Source organism: Triturus cristatus, chromosome 4_2 (genome assembly GCF_964204655.1).
Source record: "Triturus cristatus chromosome 4_2, aTriCri1.1, whole genome shotgun sequence".
NCBI classification, from domain to species: Eukaryota; Metazoa; Chordata; class Amphibia; order Caudata; family Salamandridae; genus Triturus; species Triturus cristatus.
In genome coordinates, this window is record NC_140586.1 from 959220955 (window position 1) to 959238005 (window position 17051).

General features: G+C 48.4%; 1 protein-coding gene across 1 annotated transcript in view; it reads right to left on the reverse strand.

The window, feature by feature from the left end:
* LOC146839119 (uncharacterized) overlaps positions 1 to 17051 on the reverse strand; it is a 203173-nt gene that overhangs the window by 98842 nt on the left and 87280 nt on the right. The window contains exon 5 of the mRNA XM_085603120.1: positions 11155 to 11256. Coding sequence (XP_085459246.1) covers positions 11155 to 11256 — 102 coding nt within the window. The remainder of the gene's footprint in view (positions 1 to 11154; positions 11257 to 17051) is intronic.

The following is a 17051-nucleotide window of genomic DNA, read 5'->3' on the forward strand; positions in this document are numbered from 1 at the left end:
GAAACAGCATGGGAAAAATACACAGATTTCAATAAAGGTTTCTTTCCCTATATAGGTACAGTCACTAATAGTAAGCTGATACGTAGATTAACCAGAACCCTTGAAGCAGTAGTGAACGAAACTATTTCCGCCTTAGGCAATTTAACAGAAGAGCAGTCTGCTATGCGGATTGTTGTGCTTCAAAATCGTCTTGTCCTTGACGTCATCCTGGCCGATAGGGGCGGAGCTTGTAGGGTCATCGGATCAAGTTGCTGCATTTTCATACCAGAAAATTCGCCGTCAGTATATAAAGCCATAACTCGCCTTCATAAGATTGTAAGCCAGATACACCAGAGTCCAGGCACCTGGACTTGGTCCGGTTGGTTCTGGGGCGTGTTGTCAGCCTGGGGATGGAGAATCCTATCCTTCCTAGGTATTAGCTTTCTCATACTATTCAGTTGCTGCTTATGTCTACAATGTGGGCCAGCGATTTGTGGTCTGTGTGCCACCTCGTGTATCCCACATCCAAGTTTTCGTTCAAAATCCCGGAAGAAGAAAGAAGAACAAATGATGCTATATGAACAGATCGATGGATTGATGAAGATCGATATCTCCTGAGGGTCCGTAGGGGACAAGGAGGGAATGAGGAAATATGAATTTTGTGATCAGTTATGTCCCCTATCGTAGACCCCAACGGCTCCATGTACATGCTATAAGTACATGTATGTTCCCTCCTGCTCCAGTTTTGAAGACGCAAATATATGTGCGTCCACCGTCAACATGTCCTCTTTCAGATCCGCCATGAATGGGTCAGATATTCCATTCCTAAGTATGAAAGGCCAACGACTTTATGTGGTTCACTTTCCACATTTTACAGATTCAGGCGAGTAGGCCCAAATTCTGTCATCAAGCCTTTTTCCTGCCTTCTGCCTCTGAAAGCTCCAGTCTGAGCCTGCATCTGTGACCATGAACTTTGTCCTACTCCCTGCGCGGCTAACGGTGCCTGATCCAGCCAGTCGCCTGCCAAAAACTGTATTTCACCTTCAAGATTATCTCCTCCGCTCCTCATCCGATGCATTCCTGTCTAGTAGTTTAGGTAAACATTCCTCCAGCTACCGCGCAAAGGGCCAGGCCTCGCTGTCCTCATGCAAGTAATTCATAGCCCTGTTACTATGGAATATTCCTACCCCCTCGCATCTAGTGTAGACACTTAGACGCTTGTACACGCACTAACAGTCAGTATAGTCAGTATAGAATAAGATTCTATCCTAAGAGACCTCTCCTTTTGGATAACACAGTTCTTTAAACATAGGATATTAGATATGATTTGGGATTAGGTTGACATAACCCCAGACTTCTGTCTCCACATGTAGAGCTAAATGTCAAGTCCCCTTCTCCCTCTAGTTGCACGTCAATCACACGTCATGCGGCTGCGCGCGCATCTCTGCCAACTATTTCTGCTGACATTGCAGGATTCTCTTATGGATCCACCCACTTGTGACATCATGTATGATGACGTTTATTAAATTACGCCCATGTATACGCCTCTATTAGCTACGTATGCACAGTTTATCTGTATTATCAGCTGTTACGCCTCTTGCATCTGTTTCACTGTAATGTATTTTCTATAAAACTGCCTATCTGTCAATAATATATGCCCTTCCTTCCTGAACTTTCGTGGTGATGGAATAGAATGCCTACAATTCGAATTGTATTCCTTTGTATAGGAATAAAGCTTTTTAAAACCTCTAATACCACGGATTCTGCCTCTTATATTTACTGAGTTATTCTTAATAGACTTTACCGCATAAAAAATAGTACCGGTAACGAAATATTTACCACACCACACCCCATAGTTAGACACTGAATTACATTATTACATTTAATAATGCTAATTTCAGTTAAGAAACAGCTAGAAATCTAATTTAAATGCCCTTTAGTACGTATTTCAAATCTGATTTAATGGTAGATGTGAGAAGTTGGCCTGGTATATGCTGTCCACTAATTATAGTGGGCACTCTGTACCAGTCCAAACAACCCCTTATTGGTTATAGGTTAAAGACAACCTTTATTGAAAGCTATCCTAGTGGTAGCTATGGAGAGCAGCCTTCAGGCTAAGTCTTGAAGGAATGTAAAGCAGCTTGTTTTACCAGTCTATAATCTCTTGAGTGCCTAAATGAAAGACAACCACACCAGGTGTATATGTATTTATTACTAAACACACTCTCATAGTCTCTTTATGAGACTAGAGGTCAAAACACATAAGTTACACTTCAATTATGACCCTAGGGGCGAGCCAAACCATATACTAAAATAGTGGTATAAGAACCACGACTTAACTAGAAACAAGGCCTAGAGCCTGTAGAATCGCTGGGACCCCAAGGATCCACCCAAGGTAGTGACACAGGGGACCCACGGGGGCCATGTGCAGTGTGAGAACACAGCCACGGGCTCCCGTTAGCTTCTATGGGGAAAGTCGTGGTTAGATTTTTAAAGATTAGGGACACTTAGAAGTGAGTCAAGACCAAACCCTTTGGGACTTAGGAAGTTCTAGGGCCAACACCCACTGGAGCACCGGAGTACTCGTGTTACCTCACCCAGGGGAGCCAGGTGCATAGGTGTTAAATGGTGTCAGGTCACGTCGTCGATTTCAATGGGAGCTGGCAAAGAAGTGCTGCTGCCGGGAAGATGCGAAGAGTCCGAAGAGATCCAAGCCTGGATCAAAGATGAGAAGAACCTGAAAGCAGAGGGGACAGAGTCTGGGTCACTTGCCAGTGACCAGGAGGACGATAGGCGGATACCCACCGATGTCGGGTGATTTCAGGTGAAGAAGGTGAAGCTTGACTCTTCAGTCATGAGCACCAGGAGGCGTCGAGGATGACCAGGAGCTGGATTTGAGCTGCCCCACGAAGGATGTCGAGTGCTGCAGCGTCAGTGCCCGGATTGGACACAACAAGCCTTGGCAACAGCAACCAACGCAGAAAGGAGAAAGATGCTTCAGTGCAGACCAGCAAGGTCTGGGGGACTCACCACTTGGTTGGGAGTCAGGGCACATCTGGAGCAACCGGGGAAGCCCAAAGAAAATCAAAGTTACCCCCTCAGGGACCCACCAGTCGACGGACCAGGGATCATGAAGGGACATCGAGAGGAAACACAAAATGGCGGCCCACGGTTCACTCTGGGTGACTAGGCCGACAATCTTCAGTGGATCTTCTGCTCGAGGTGGGGGCTACAAGCAAACCCAAGCACGACTTCAAGAGACGTCGAGAAGTCAATGCACTTGCGAAAGTGCACGTGACTAGGAGTTCCGGTTCCACGCTACTCACGAGGGCTGCGGGTCTCAGCTTTGCTGGGGACTCGGGTCGGCCTCTGAGATGTCTGGAAATCCTCTTCCTGGGCTGCAATTACTTCGGAGTCCGGCGGGAGCTTCGTAGGTGCAGACCGGCTAAATTGCTTCGTTGGTGCCTGCCAAGCAGGGGAGTCACTCCTTGACCCCAAGGGAGATTTCTTCAGTCCCCTAGTCATTAGTAGAGCGTCGAAGTTCAGGATTCAGCTTCAGAGTTTTGTCCAGGGATATCTAAAGTTCTAGTTACAGAGGTTCCTTACTTATACCTAAGGAAGGTGTTGGACTAGATCTGGGGACCCACCTATGGGAGGGTTTGGAAAGAGGGGTGGCTACACCCATTTCCTTTGTCCAGTTTCGCACCAGAGCAGGGGCTAGAAGCCCCTGAACCGGTTTGAGCTGGACTATGCACAGGGACACCAAATGTGCCCCCAGTGCAGGACTTCAAAGAACTCTGAGAGTGATCCCACCCAGCCCCAATACACATAAGCCTGTCTGGGAGGTGGTTACACCTCCCTGTGACAGGAAGCCTATTGTCCAGGTCTCCCCTGCCGGAGTTTCGGTCAGCAGCAGGAGGCCAAACCCGTGTCTGTGGCTGCAGCATCCATTTTGTGATTTCTACCGGGTATACCAGTACTGCCATGTCTCTCCCTCTAGAAGGGAGGGATCATATCCTCACATCAAGAACTGATGTGTGGGGATTCTTCCAAGGCGTTTGACACCAAACACGACATGTTTCCGTGCAGTCAGTCCATAGTTAGCATTAACAGTTTAAGATATAATGCACTTAAGAGTATATGGTCAGGCTGCACCACTGACAACCCCGGAGAAGAGATTCCTAAGGCTGCAGAGGGGCTCAGCTCATGCCTGGGCACCCTCTCACATATAACCAAGCACCATGCCTTCAGGATTGATAAGGCCTGCCATAGGGGTGTCTGATAGGTTTGTATGTGCAGTGATAGGTGAAGTATAGTGAACCTATACCTCAGTAAGGGGTGCATGCACCAGCTTACCCAGGCTGCTGTAGCAGACCTGTGGTGTCCTTTAGCATGGCTTTCCAGGGGTGGCACAATACATGCTTCAGCCCTTGGTAGGCCTCTGGGGTACCTATGCCCTGGGGACATAGTATACTATATACTAGGGACTCACAAGGGTACCCCAGAATCCAATCTGGAGTGTACCTAAAGTACATGCAATCAATTTTTTTTTTTTTGTAAATCTATTTTTATTGTTTTAAACAAGAACATTCCTTGGCATTTGACACAATAGATAAGCAGAGAGTTGGAAACATAGGTGGGGTATCACCCCGCATCAGGATCAATAACTACTACTTCATGACATGCAATCAGGCTAATTTGTGATCACTGTCCACAGCGGAGCCAGCTACAGTCTCTTTGACAGTCCCGGTGTAGTCACATCAGAAGTGACGGTATTAACCGTACCTCAGCCAGGCTCCGTGTCTGTGCGCGGGTGTCTCCCGCCCCATTCGGGTAGTGAAGAACAGGCAAAATACCCGCAAGTCCCAAAGATTATACAGAACAAAACCTTAACAATGGCAGCATAGACTGTACATGCAGGCTCAATACCCTCCCAGCGGTCAGTAACCCCCCGCCCCTCCACACCCCCCCGAGGGTCCCCCATGTGTGTGCCTCGGCTGTGAACATCGCTATGCAAGTGTGGGTGTCGTGGCACCAAGGGAGGAAGCAGGCAGGGGCATATCATCTCGACAGAGGGGCATCCCCCGATCCACCCCCACCCACGCCAGCTCCGTCGGCCACCTCCTGCAACTCCGCGCGACCCTCCGCGCCTAGGCGTCTGAGCTTCCCCAACAGCTGCTTCCAGCGGTCTGCCATGGGTTCCCTCCGCAGGCCCAGTGTTTCCTCCCTCTGGATGGCGGTCCCCTCAGCCCCGGCCCATGGCCCCCTGGCCCCCGCCCAGTGCCAGGACCCCTGGCCCCCGCAGACCCCAGCCCACCCGCCGGACCTACGACGCCGCCACCCTCATCGCACTCAACGACGGACGAGTCCCGGGATGCTACCGTGCCACCCCGAGACGCACCCATGGACCCTTCAGCTGCCACACCTGCAAGTTCACCTGCATCCGGACCCGCCCCACACCAGCACCCGCCAAGCCGAACACCAGCAGCAACCACCTCAAGTGCATCCTGCTCAACACCCGCTCAGTCCACAGACACGCCATTGAACTCTGGAACCTCATCGACACCACTGCTCCTGACGTTGCCTTCCTCACGGAGACCTGGATGAACGCCTCTTCAGCGCCCGACATCGCCATCGCCATCCCAGAGGGCTACAAGATCACCGCCAACCAGATAGGAGGAGGCATCGCCATCATCCACAGGAACACCATCCGCATCACGACCTACACCGACGACATCCTGACTACCGCCGAACACCTACACTTCCAGATCCACACCGACCCGAAGACCACCCTCAGAGGCACCCTGATCTACCGACCCCCGGGACCACACACACAATTCAGCGAGGACATCGCCGACTTCGTCAGCCCGCATGCCCTCCCCTCCGCTGACTACATCCTCCTGGGGGACCTCAACTTCCACCTGGAGAACAACAACGACCACAACACCACCACCCTGCTCGACAACCTCGCCAACCACGGACTCAAGCAACTGGTGACCGCCCCCACCCACCTCGCCGGACACACACTCGACGCCGTCTTCTCCTCCAGCTAAGACATCGCCTTCAGCCACGCCACAGGACTCCACGGGACGGACCACAGCTGCGTCCACTTCACCTTCAAAAGAACGACGACCCACCACCACCAGCAACAGGTCGCCCGCAGAAGCTGGAGCAAGATCACAGCCGACCAGCTCGCCGCTTCCCTGAGCCAGCACCCTCCCGCCAGCTCAGCGAACCCCAGCCAGGCCGCCGACAACCTCACGAAGTGGATCAGCAACTGCGCGGACGAACTCGCCCCACTGAGGACCCCGTCCAGCAGACCCGGCAGCAGGAAGGCCCCATGGTTCACCGACGAACTCAAGAGCTCCAAGAAGAACTGCCGAGCCCTCGAGAAAGCCTGGAGAAGGGGTCCAACTCCGGACAACATGACCACCCTCAAGCTTGCCACCCGGAAGCACCACCAACTGATCCGCGACACCAAGAAAACTGCATTCAAGGACCGGTTGGATAACAACGCACACAACAGCAAGGAACTCTTCAACATCGTAAAAGAGCTCTCCAACCCCAACGCCGGAAACAACGACATCACCCCATCGCAAGAACTCTGCAACTCCCTCGCCTCCTACTTCCACAACAAGATCGCGGACATACACAACAGCTTCAACACCCTACCGACGAACGCCACGTCCAACTCGACCGAACCACCGCCCCCCACCTCCACCCTCCGCGCCTGGACCCCGATCTGCACCGAAGAAACCGTCCGCATGATGAACTCCATCCACTCCGGATCTCCGACCGACCCCTGCCCTCACCACGTCTTCAACAAAGCAGACGCCGTCATCGCACCCCACCTGCGGGACATCATCAACACCTCCTTCACCACCGCCACCTTCCCTGAGAGCTGGAAGCATGTCGAACTCAGCGCTCTACTCAAGAAACCAACAGCGGACCCCACCGAACTCAAGAATTACCGCCCCATCTCGCTGCTCCCGTTCCCAGCCAAAGTCATCGAGAAGACCGTCAACAAGCAACTGGCCGCCTTCCTCGAGACGAACGGATCCCTCGACCCCTCACAGTCTGGCTTCCGAGCCAACCACAGCACCGAGACCGCCCTCATCGCTGCCACCGATGACATCCAAACCCTGATGGACAACGGAGAAACAGCGGCCCTCATCCTACTAGACCTCTCCGCGGCCTTCGACACCGTCTGCCACCGCACCCTAGTGCAGCGCCTCAGCAACGTCGGAATCCAGGAGAAGGCACTGGAATGGATCATCTCCTTCCTCGACGGAAGAACACAGAGAGTCCGTCTACCACCGTACAAGTCAGAGGCCACCAAAGTCATCTGCGGCGTCCCTCAAGGATCCTCGCTGAGCCCAACCCTCTTCAACGTCTACATGAGCCCCCTCGCGGCCATCGCACGCCAACACAACCTCAACATCATATCCTACGCCGACGATACCCAGCTGATCCTCTCCCTGACCAACGACCCCGCCGCCGCCAGAGCCAACCTTCACGAAGGAATGAAAGAGGTAGCCGAGTGGATGTCGACCAGCCGTCTGAAGCTGAACTCGGACAAGACGGAAGTCCTCATCCTGGGATCCTCGCCCTCCGCCTGGGATGACTCCTGGTGGCCCCCCGCCCTGGGCACCGCACCCAAACCGACAGACCACGCACGCAACCTGGGCTTCATCCTGGACTCCTCCCTCTCCATGACCAAGCAAGTCAACGCCGTCTCCTCGTCATGCTTCAACACCCTGCGCATGCTACGGAAGATCTTCCGGTGGATCCCCACCGAGACCAGGAAGAATGTCACCCAGGCACTCGTCACCAGCCGACTGGACTACGGCAACGCCCTCTACGCCGGAACCACCGCCAAGCTCCAGAAGAGACTCCAACGGATCCAGAACGCCTCAGCCAGACTCATCCTCGACATCCCACGACACAGCCACATCTCCGGACACCTAAGAGACCTGCACTGGCTCCCGGTCAACAAGAGAATCACCATCCGTCTCCTCACCCACGCACACAAAGCTCTTCACGACCAAGGCCCGAGCTACCTCAACAACCGCATCAACTTCTACGCTCCCAAACGACACCTCCGATCAGCCAGTCACGCCCTCGCCGCCGTCCCCCGCATCCGAAGAACGACAACAGGAGGAAGGTCCTTCTCCTACCAGGCCGCCAAGACCTGGAACTCCCTCCCGACCGACCTGCGCCTGACCCAAGACCACCTCGCCTTCAGGAAGAAGCTCAAGACCTGGCTGTTCGGGTAGTAGCAGCACCCCCCTCCCCAGCGCCTTGAGACCCTCCGGGTAAGTAGAGCGCTCTATAAATGCCTATGATTGATTGATTGATTAGGTGATTTGCCCGGCATAAATGCCTATTATCAGAACACTACTGGACATATGGAAGATCAGAAGAGGACTGAACTTGCAGTATGGGAACAAAGAAGAGCATAGAAGACTGAACCTATTGTCCCTCTTGAATCCAGGACAAAGAACCTGACCTACTGTTCAAGCTACAGGGACATGAAAAGCTACAAGCGGCTACTGCCCAGCTGACCAGTTCCAACTGGACCTGCCCTGGTCCGTGCTGGTAGCTTCTGCTGGAGTGAGTCTTGAACCCCAAGGTCTATCCTGGGACCCTTGGTTTTGTCAAAGTGTACCTAACATATCCTGAAAACTTGAACACAAAAACCTCTTGGATCCAAAGACATCCGAGGGCCCGGGACCAACCTGTCAAGCTGTTTCAACGAAAGAGCATTCCAGCTGGCCTTAGGGTGCAGGTTGTTCCCACTTGGAAAACCTCTGCAGCAGGAAATCCAGTTCAGCAGAGTGTTGTGGGGATGGTATCTGGACTTGTGGAACACTTTTCAGCTAGAGACTGCAGCCTTGTCTCGCTGGAAGAATCCAAGCTCCAAAAAAGTGACTACGTCAGAACATAGAAATCTTCACGGTGCGAAGGCGCTAAAAGTATCCGGCTGGCAACGGAGCTTCACTGGGTGCGGAATTCAAATTTCTGTGGGTCTGAGATTTACAGCCAAAAGGCACCGGCTTCCCCTGGACCTTGTCCAGCAGCTATCCAATGCCGTGGAGCTCTCTGTGGGTACAGCCTGCAGTCTTGTCCCACTGAGCATTTTTGATTTCCATTTCAGAGAAAGGTAAATATTTCAACCGGACAAACCTTGTTTCTGTATCCGACCCACGCTTCCTCCAGAAATGGTCGAGCCAGGACACACTTTGATAACATTCACCTGTAATTCCTTCGTTAGAACAAAATTAGCTTGTTGGCTGAAATTCAATCAATGTTGTCAAATTAGAAAGGTCTTTAAATGAAGATCTTCTAGTTCCTCTGGGTCCATCTATACTTAAGCCTGCTTGACTTTCTCTAAAAAACGTCTGAACTATTCCAGCAACTCTGGAGTAAATTACAGGTTGATTGTAAGATCGAAGACGAGATATAATATTCGCTAACCAGGAATACAACAGTGTAATTCAAACTGCACACAGAAAAATGACCTTGTAGCCTGAACGCTATTCTTACATAGAAGAGTTCTTAAACATTGAAAAAATTCAGTGATCAATTCAGAATTTAAATGACTCAGAGTCCATATTCATGTGTAAGAAATTGTAGTGAGGGCTGCAATTTATATACATACATTGCTAAGTTAGCATAACCGCGTTAGATGTTAGAAAGCCATCTTACCACGTTTGCTGCTTTTGCACACGACACTGCAGTTACATGTTATTATTTGAAAACTGCTTGCTTGCCTTTTCTTCACATGAGAACATCCCTAGCCATGAGCTGCGACCTTGGTCTGAACATTGTGTAAAGAAACAGTCTGGGTCGCCAGACAATGCATGTTTTTGAGTTCAGGTTGATCGGCCCACTATTTAGCCATAACACGCACACAGCTGCAAATACCTGAGAGTCGAGAGCTTTTAATATTGCAGTCTGCATGCCTTTAACACATTCGGAAGAAGAGCTTTCCCAGGAGCAGAGCACACCTGATCCTGTGATGTGATTCAACTAAGCTGATCTTTACGGTATGGGGTTCCCCATTCAAGCCTAGAGACCTTTTATTAGTATAATAATATTAGTTTACTAGCGAAAGGAAGGTGGCTGTATTCGACTGTCATTTGTAATATGATCTCTCCTTTCATTTTCTATGGTATTGTAACAATGCTGATGGTTTTGATTTGAATCGTTTGCCTGCTTATGTTAGCCAAAGTACTGCATCTTAGGACACGAGGTTTATAAAATAAACTCTTGAAACTTTACCGTGTCTCCGATTACTCTTGTTTTGGACTGATATGGGAATAATAACGAACAGGTATTTCTGATTCCCACCATTCCTGAGAGTACTCTTAGTCGCATGTTCTGGCTTGTCTATACATTGGGACCTCCGTGATAATACGGATAACGAATGGGACACTGATGCTGGTCGGATAGGGGTTCTGGGGTGAGTTTTTGGTACACCACAATTCACTGAGGTCCTGGTTTCCTGCGCATAGTTCTGTGCATGAGCAGAATCTGTTTCAAATACAGAGTAATTCCGGTCAGACTATGACAAAACAGGAGATGGATAAAAGACAAGATGTTCTTGATACAGCAGAGACTCTTTGAGCACACTATATATCAACCAAACAGAGCAGCATAAAATGATGCATAACATCAAGCAAAACTGAATCGATAAAGAGCTAGAAAATGGTAGGGGTACTGCAGAACCTAAAAGGCATCAATAAAACTATCACTTACCCTTGACTCATACAAGGACAAACGAAAATTGGGGTTTCCTACATTAAGTCTCTACTTCAGTCTTTTAGTGCAATTGTCAGAAATAGAACTGAGATTCTGCATCGAAGCTGAAGTTGTTCCATGTGTTACATTCAATTTGTTGATACAATATTGGCATTTTATCCATTTCATACGTTAGCCTCATTGCTATTGTTTCTCAGATCTCTCCCCACCATGTCTTGACCCAGGACGTTTTGTAGACATCTGGTATTATGTACTCAGTCCCTGGTGATCGCCTTCAGCGCTATAACAGGGACACACTCCAGGGCATACTAATCTTGCCCTATTACCAATATTAGTATAAATATTGAATCTTCTTTTATTGCTTTTCAATACTTTTCACTTTGGAGCATCCATATAGATGAATTCACTCACCTGCACTGCTGGGTATGAGCTCTCTTCTCTCGAAGTTGAGGTGGCAGATAGAATACGAGTCATCCTCCGTTTTAATTTTTGGTGAACCAATTGATGCAAAATCTGCAAACCCAGTAATAAAAAAGGACAGGACAGCACAAATGAATGGATGGGAGAAACAGGTTCTCTTTATTCTTCCATTTGTTAAACATAATTATAAACAAAGAAAAATAATCAGTGTTGGAAGATCCATTAAAGGGAAATGTTGATCTTTCACCCCAACAATTATTTATTTTATATCGGTGGTATTTTTAAGAAATAATGCAGCACTATTGTCCCAAGACATCTACTTTAAAGATCGGATAAAGAAAAGAGAGAACAAGGTTGATCATGGGATAGAAATGGCTATGCTAATGGGAATTATATCTGATGCCAATAATTCTTCATAACAGTCTAAAAGTCTTTAACATACAAATGGCGGTGTCCGTAGATGGCCCAAACCTTCTCACTGCACGTATGGTTTCATTTGCAATGATATAGAGCCAGGTGAAAGGAGACTCCCAGCTACCAACATAAATGTGAACTATTCAAAGCTGGAAACATGAAACATTTCCCTCTTAAACCCTCATTCTAATTTGGACAGGTCTCCCTACTCATCTGCAGACATGCATTTCTGTCAAAATTAGGACTGCAGCATCTGCAAAAGTACAGTGCGTCATTTGTTTGTGCCCAATCTTGCCAGGGAAAACCTGTCAAAATTGAGAATGAGGAGCAAATATGGCACCTGGTAAACACCACATTTGAATGACTATTTAAATTGTGGTATTAATATCCATGATAACAGAGGCATCAGAAAACCACCTCAATCTCTTCTCATTGTCTCTAACCCTCCTCTATCCTCTCATGGCTCCACACTTCCACCCACACTATTCTTCTTCCCAGAGCTTTAAGTGGGATTAAATAACTGGGGGATGTCTCTCAAAGGGGCATCGTCTATCTAATTAAGAATGTGGCTTAAAAACTGCTAAGCTAAAAACCTGTTCTTAGAATAGTGTGCCACCGACTGGTATTTTGCTTCTTCTGTCATTGCATCCAGATATATAATACAGCAAGTAACATTGCACCTACAACAAGCCAGGACTATTGGCTTTGACAATGGTTGTTAGTTTCATAGGATAAATAAGCAACAACTATGGCTTCACTGTATAGAATATTGAAAATGATTTGGTTCTGAAATGAGACTGTGAAAGAACTATAACGAGTCTCTTTGAAGTTACATCAAAAGCAGTGAAGGGTGGCACTGCTGCAGAGTTAAGATTTCTTTTTAAACCCTGAGGGTGAGGGCAAAAATGGAGACCCCGAAAGAGACCTGTCCCAGCACCGGCTTTTTAGAACTGCCGGTGCTGAGCACCAGCAAGACCCAGCCCACTTAAAGCCCTGCTTCTGCCATTCTCCTCCTCTTCCTCATTCCCTCTCTCTAGGTTCACTTTGTGCCATAAAATATATTTTCACCCAGAGCACAGAAAAGACCACCATTGTGAACCTTACCAGCCTCAAGGACCAACTCCACAATGCCACATCAAATCAGAACCTTTGACTGCATCCACCCTCAAAACTTTCTCAGAATCCAAAATGTGATCCTCTGTCAGGGAAGAACACGTTGGGGCGTTCGACTTGCTGGTTTCAGTAAAGAAACGTAAATATTTTTCAATTTTTATGGGCAATATTACGCAAAATGAATGCAACTGTGTCTTGGTGGTGTCATGGTAGTAGTCGAGCAGGGCACTAACAAAATGCAGAATATTCATATCTTCCCAAAGCAGAATATGTCAGAAAAAAGGCCAATAACAGAGAAAGATGTGTATGTGTAGGAAAGTGGGTTTCAGTTGCAGTAACCCCCCACTTTTTGCCAAATTTCTGATGCACTTTGACTGAGTGTGCCCTGGGTCCCTGCCACTCAGATTCCCAGGGTCTGTGTTCCTTCCCTAACCTGCACCATTGTTCCCACAATTGGCCCAATTCTTGCCTACCTGTAAGTCCCTTGTAAGGGGTACCTATGGTGCCATGGGCATGGTAGCCAGATAAAAGCCTCTGAGGACTGCAGCATGTATTACGCCACCCTCGAGATCTCTCACCACAAACAGGACCCACTACCATTGCAGCCTACTTGTTTTGGTGCAGCTAAAAGTGCAGAGTCGACATGGCACACCGTCCTATGTGCCATGCCTACCAGTCACTGCATGAGGCATAGCTAAGTGTCCCTTAAGGCAGGGTGCACTATACCTCTAGTCCATTCTTAGATATTATAAGTGCAGTAAAGTCATATAAACGTATATGGTCTGTAAACTTGCAATTATGAGTATCACAGCATCATAATGGATTTACTGAATCCTGGGATGTTTAGTATCAAACATTTCTACATAATAAACCTGCACTGATTCCAGTGTCAGATTTATTAACCCTTGCACTCAGGGGTACCTTCTAGAGGAGACCCCCAAACCATACCAGCCACTGGTGGGTTTCCTGACTGGTAAATACCAGCCTGTCACCACGAGACAGGTTTCTGGACCTCTGGGGTGAGAGCCCGCGCTCTCTGAGTCCAGAAATAAAGCCTTTCCTGTGCGGAGGTCCTCACACCCCCCATAGGTCAGGAAGGGCTGAGCAGCTTCAAAGGCCTTGCAGCCTTTGCACTGCAACCCAGTCCCTCCTGCTAGCATCTTAACTCCAAACCCCAAGACCATGCGTGCACAGGAGAGCACCAAGGATGAGAAGACCTGCGGCAGATACTGAAACACATAAATCTTAACTCCAAGCCCCTGCATGCACAGGAGTGCACCAAGGATGAGAAGACCTGCTGCAGACCTGCTGCTGGTACTGAAACACATACATCTTAACTCCAAGCCCCAAGACCCAGCGTGAACAGGAGAGCACCAAGGATGAGAAGACCTGCAGCAGATACTGAAACACATACATCTTAACTCCAAGCCCCTGCATGCACGGGAGTGCACCAAGGATGAGAAGAGCTGCTGCAGACCTGCTGCTGGTACTGAAAAACATACTTCTTAACTCCAAGCTCCAAGACCCTCATGCATAGGAGAGCACCAAGGATGAGAAGACCTGCTGCAGGTACTGAAACACATACATCTTAACTCCAAGCTCCAAGACCCTCATGCATAAGAGAACACCAAGGATGAGAAGACCTGCTGCAGACCTGCTGCAGGTACTGAAACACATACATCTTAACTCCAAGCCCCAAGGCTATGCGTGCACAGGAGTGCACCAAGGATGAGAAGACCTGCTGCAGACCTGCTGCTGGTACCGAAACACATACATCTTAACTCCAAGCCCCAAAGCTATGCGTGCACAGGAGTGCACCCAGGATGAGAAGACCTGCTGCTGGTACTGAAACACATGCATCTTAACTCCAAGCCACAAGATCCTCATGAATAGAAGAGCACCAAGGATGAGAAGACCTGCTGCAGACCTGCTGCAGGTAGAAACACATACATCTTAACTCCAAGCCCCAAGACACTCATGCATAGAAGAGCACCAAGGATGAGAAGACCTACTGCTGGTACTGAAACACATACATCTTAACTCCAAGCCCCAAGGCTATGCGTGCACAGGAGTGCACCCAGGATGAGAAGACCTGCTGCTGGTACCGAAACACATACATCTTCACTCCATGCCCCAAGACCTGCATGCATAGGAGTACTCCAAAGATGAGAAGACCTGCTGCAGACCTGCTGCTGGTACTGAAACACATACATCTTAACTCCAAGTCACCAGATCCTCATGAATAGAAGAGCACCAAGGATGAGAAGACCTGCTGCAGGTACTGAAACACATACATCTTAACTCCAAGCCCCAAGACCCTCATGCATAGGAGAGCACCAAGGATGAGAAGACCTGCTGCTGGTACTGAAACACATACATCTTAACTCCAAGCCCCAAGGCTATGCGTGCACAGGAGTGCACCCAGGATGAGAAGACCTGCTGCTGGTACCGAAACACATACATCTTCACTCCATGCCCCAAGACCTGCATGCATAGGAGTACTCCAAAGATGAGAAGACCTGCTGCAGACCTGCTGCTGGTACTGAAACACATACATCTTAACTCCAAGCCCCAAGACCCTCATGCATAGGAGAGCACCAAGGATGAGAAGACCTGCTGCAGACCTGCTGCTGGTACTGAAACACATACATCTTAATTCCAAGACCCAAGTCCCTCCGTGCATAGGAGTGCACCAAGGATGAGAAGACCTGCGGCAGACCTGCTGCTGGTACTGAAACACATACATCTTAACTCCAAGACCCAAGACGCCTCGTGCACAGGAGTGCACCAAGGATGAGAAGACCTGCGGCAGACCTGCTGCCGGTACTGAAACACATACATCTTAACTCCAAGGCCCAAGGCTATGCGTGCACAAGAGTACACCAACGAAGAGAAGACCTGCTGGTTGGATTTGGTAACCATCAGGCATTTGGTGGTTGCTCCCACGAGGCGTCTCCCAGTCCCTCGCATCACATACGTTGATTTTGATTGAAGATATAGCACCATTTTTTGAAATAAAATACGGAATGGTCAATCTCTTTGCTGTTAGCAGAAGGTGCTAGCTGGCATGGCCATAGTAACAGTTTAAAGTAAGGTGTGTAAAATAGGGGTTTTTTTTGTGCTGAATTGATTGAGTGGAGGGCACTCCTATTTTCTTTACCCTCTCAGCTCCTCTGTTTTGAATGTGTCAAAGTTTGCACTAATCCATCAAGTGGCGAAAAAGTTAGAGACACAAATACGTTTTCATTTGCCAATACATTGTCGTAGTTTGATAAATATACACAAAAAATGTAGCAGGGAGTTAACAAATTACACTCAAGTGCAAGTATTTCACAGATGCAATGGCGGAGGCAGGAGGTTTGCAAATTAGGACGGGTGGGGGAGGGTTACAGCTTTATTGGGGTGGGGTTCAATTATGTGTTCATTTGATAATACATTTGATGAACCATCAAGATATTTGGCAGATATTAAGTAGGGTTAACTTTCTGTTGGCATATCAAAGTTTGAGCAGACCTGGAGGGGGTCAGGCGTCAGTCGGGTTTAGGTGGGAAAGAGGCAAACATGAAAGGGGTGCAATAAAGGTTTTATTTACTAATAACTGCAGCATGAATCTGTATGAAGTTTGGCAGACAGTAACTTAAGTCCAGTCCAAGAATATGATCTCTGATGGAGATCAGACAGGGGAGTAAAGTTAAATGAGAGCGTCAACACTGGTCCATGACAGCTGAATGCATAATATCATTAAAAAGCATAAATTCACTGAAAAAAAGGTTTACGATTAGTTATGGTTGAGTGAGCACCAAACTGAGAAACTCCTGAAATATTCCAGTTGTGGAAAGCACTGTGCAACACACTGCATTTCTCAGGCCCACACCACACTTAAAACAATCCTGTGCCAAACACACGTGTAAAATGATAGGCTATCTACCAACAGCAAAACAAGGCAGGCCTGAGTTATGCAGTGCACAGCACATTCCATACCATAACCAGTGAATTTCAGGGGTTTCTCTGCTTTATGTTCACTGAAGGATACTTGACTTTAACTTTGGTTTTTATAAATTGGTCGTGTAAGATTGTGAGAGGCAGTGTGAATGTGAGAGTAAAGCAGTGCACATGTAAGAGCGACAGTGCACATGTGAGAAAGAGAGGCTGAGAGGCAGTGTGCATGTGAGAGAAAGAGCAAGAGGTAGTGTACATGTGAGGAACTGAGATAGGAGAGTGAGAGGCAAACTGTCATGTACACATTTATTTAAGTATGTGCTATTGCATAGTATGTCTTATTGCATAGTATCTCTTATTGATTAGTATGCGTTACTGCATAGTATGTGCTATCGCATGGCATGTGCTATTGCATAGTGTGT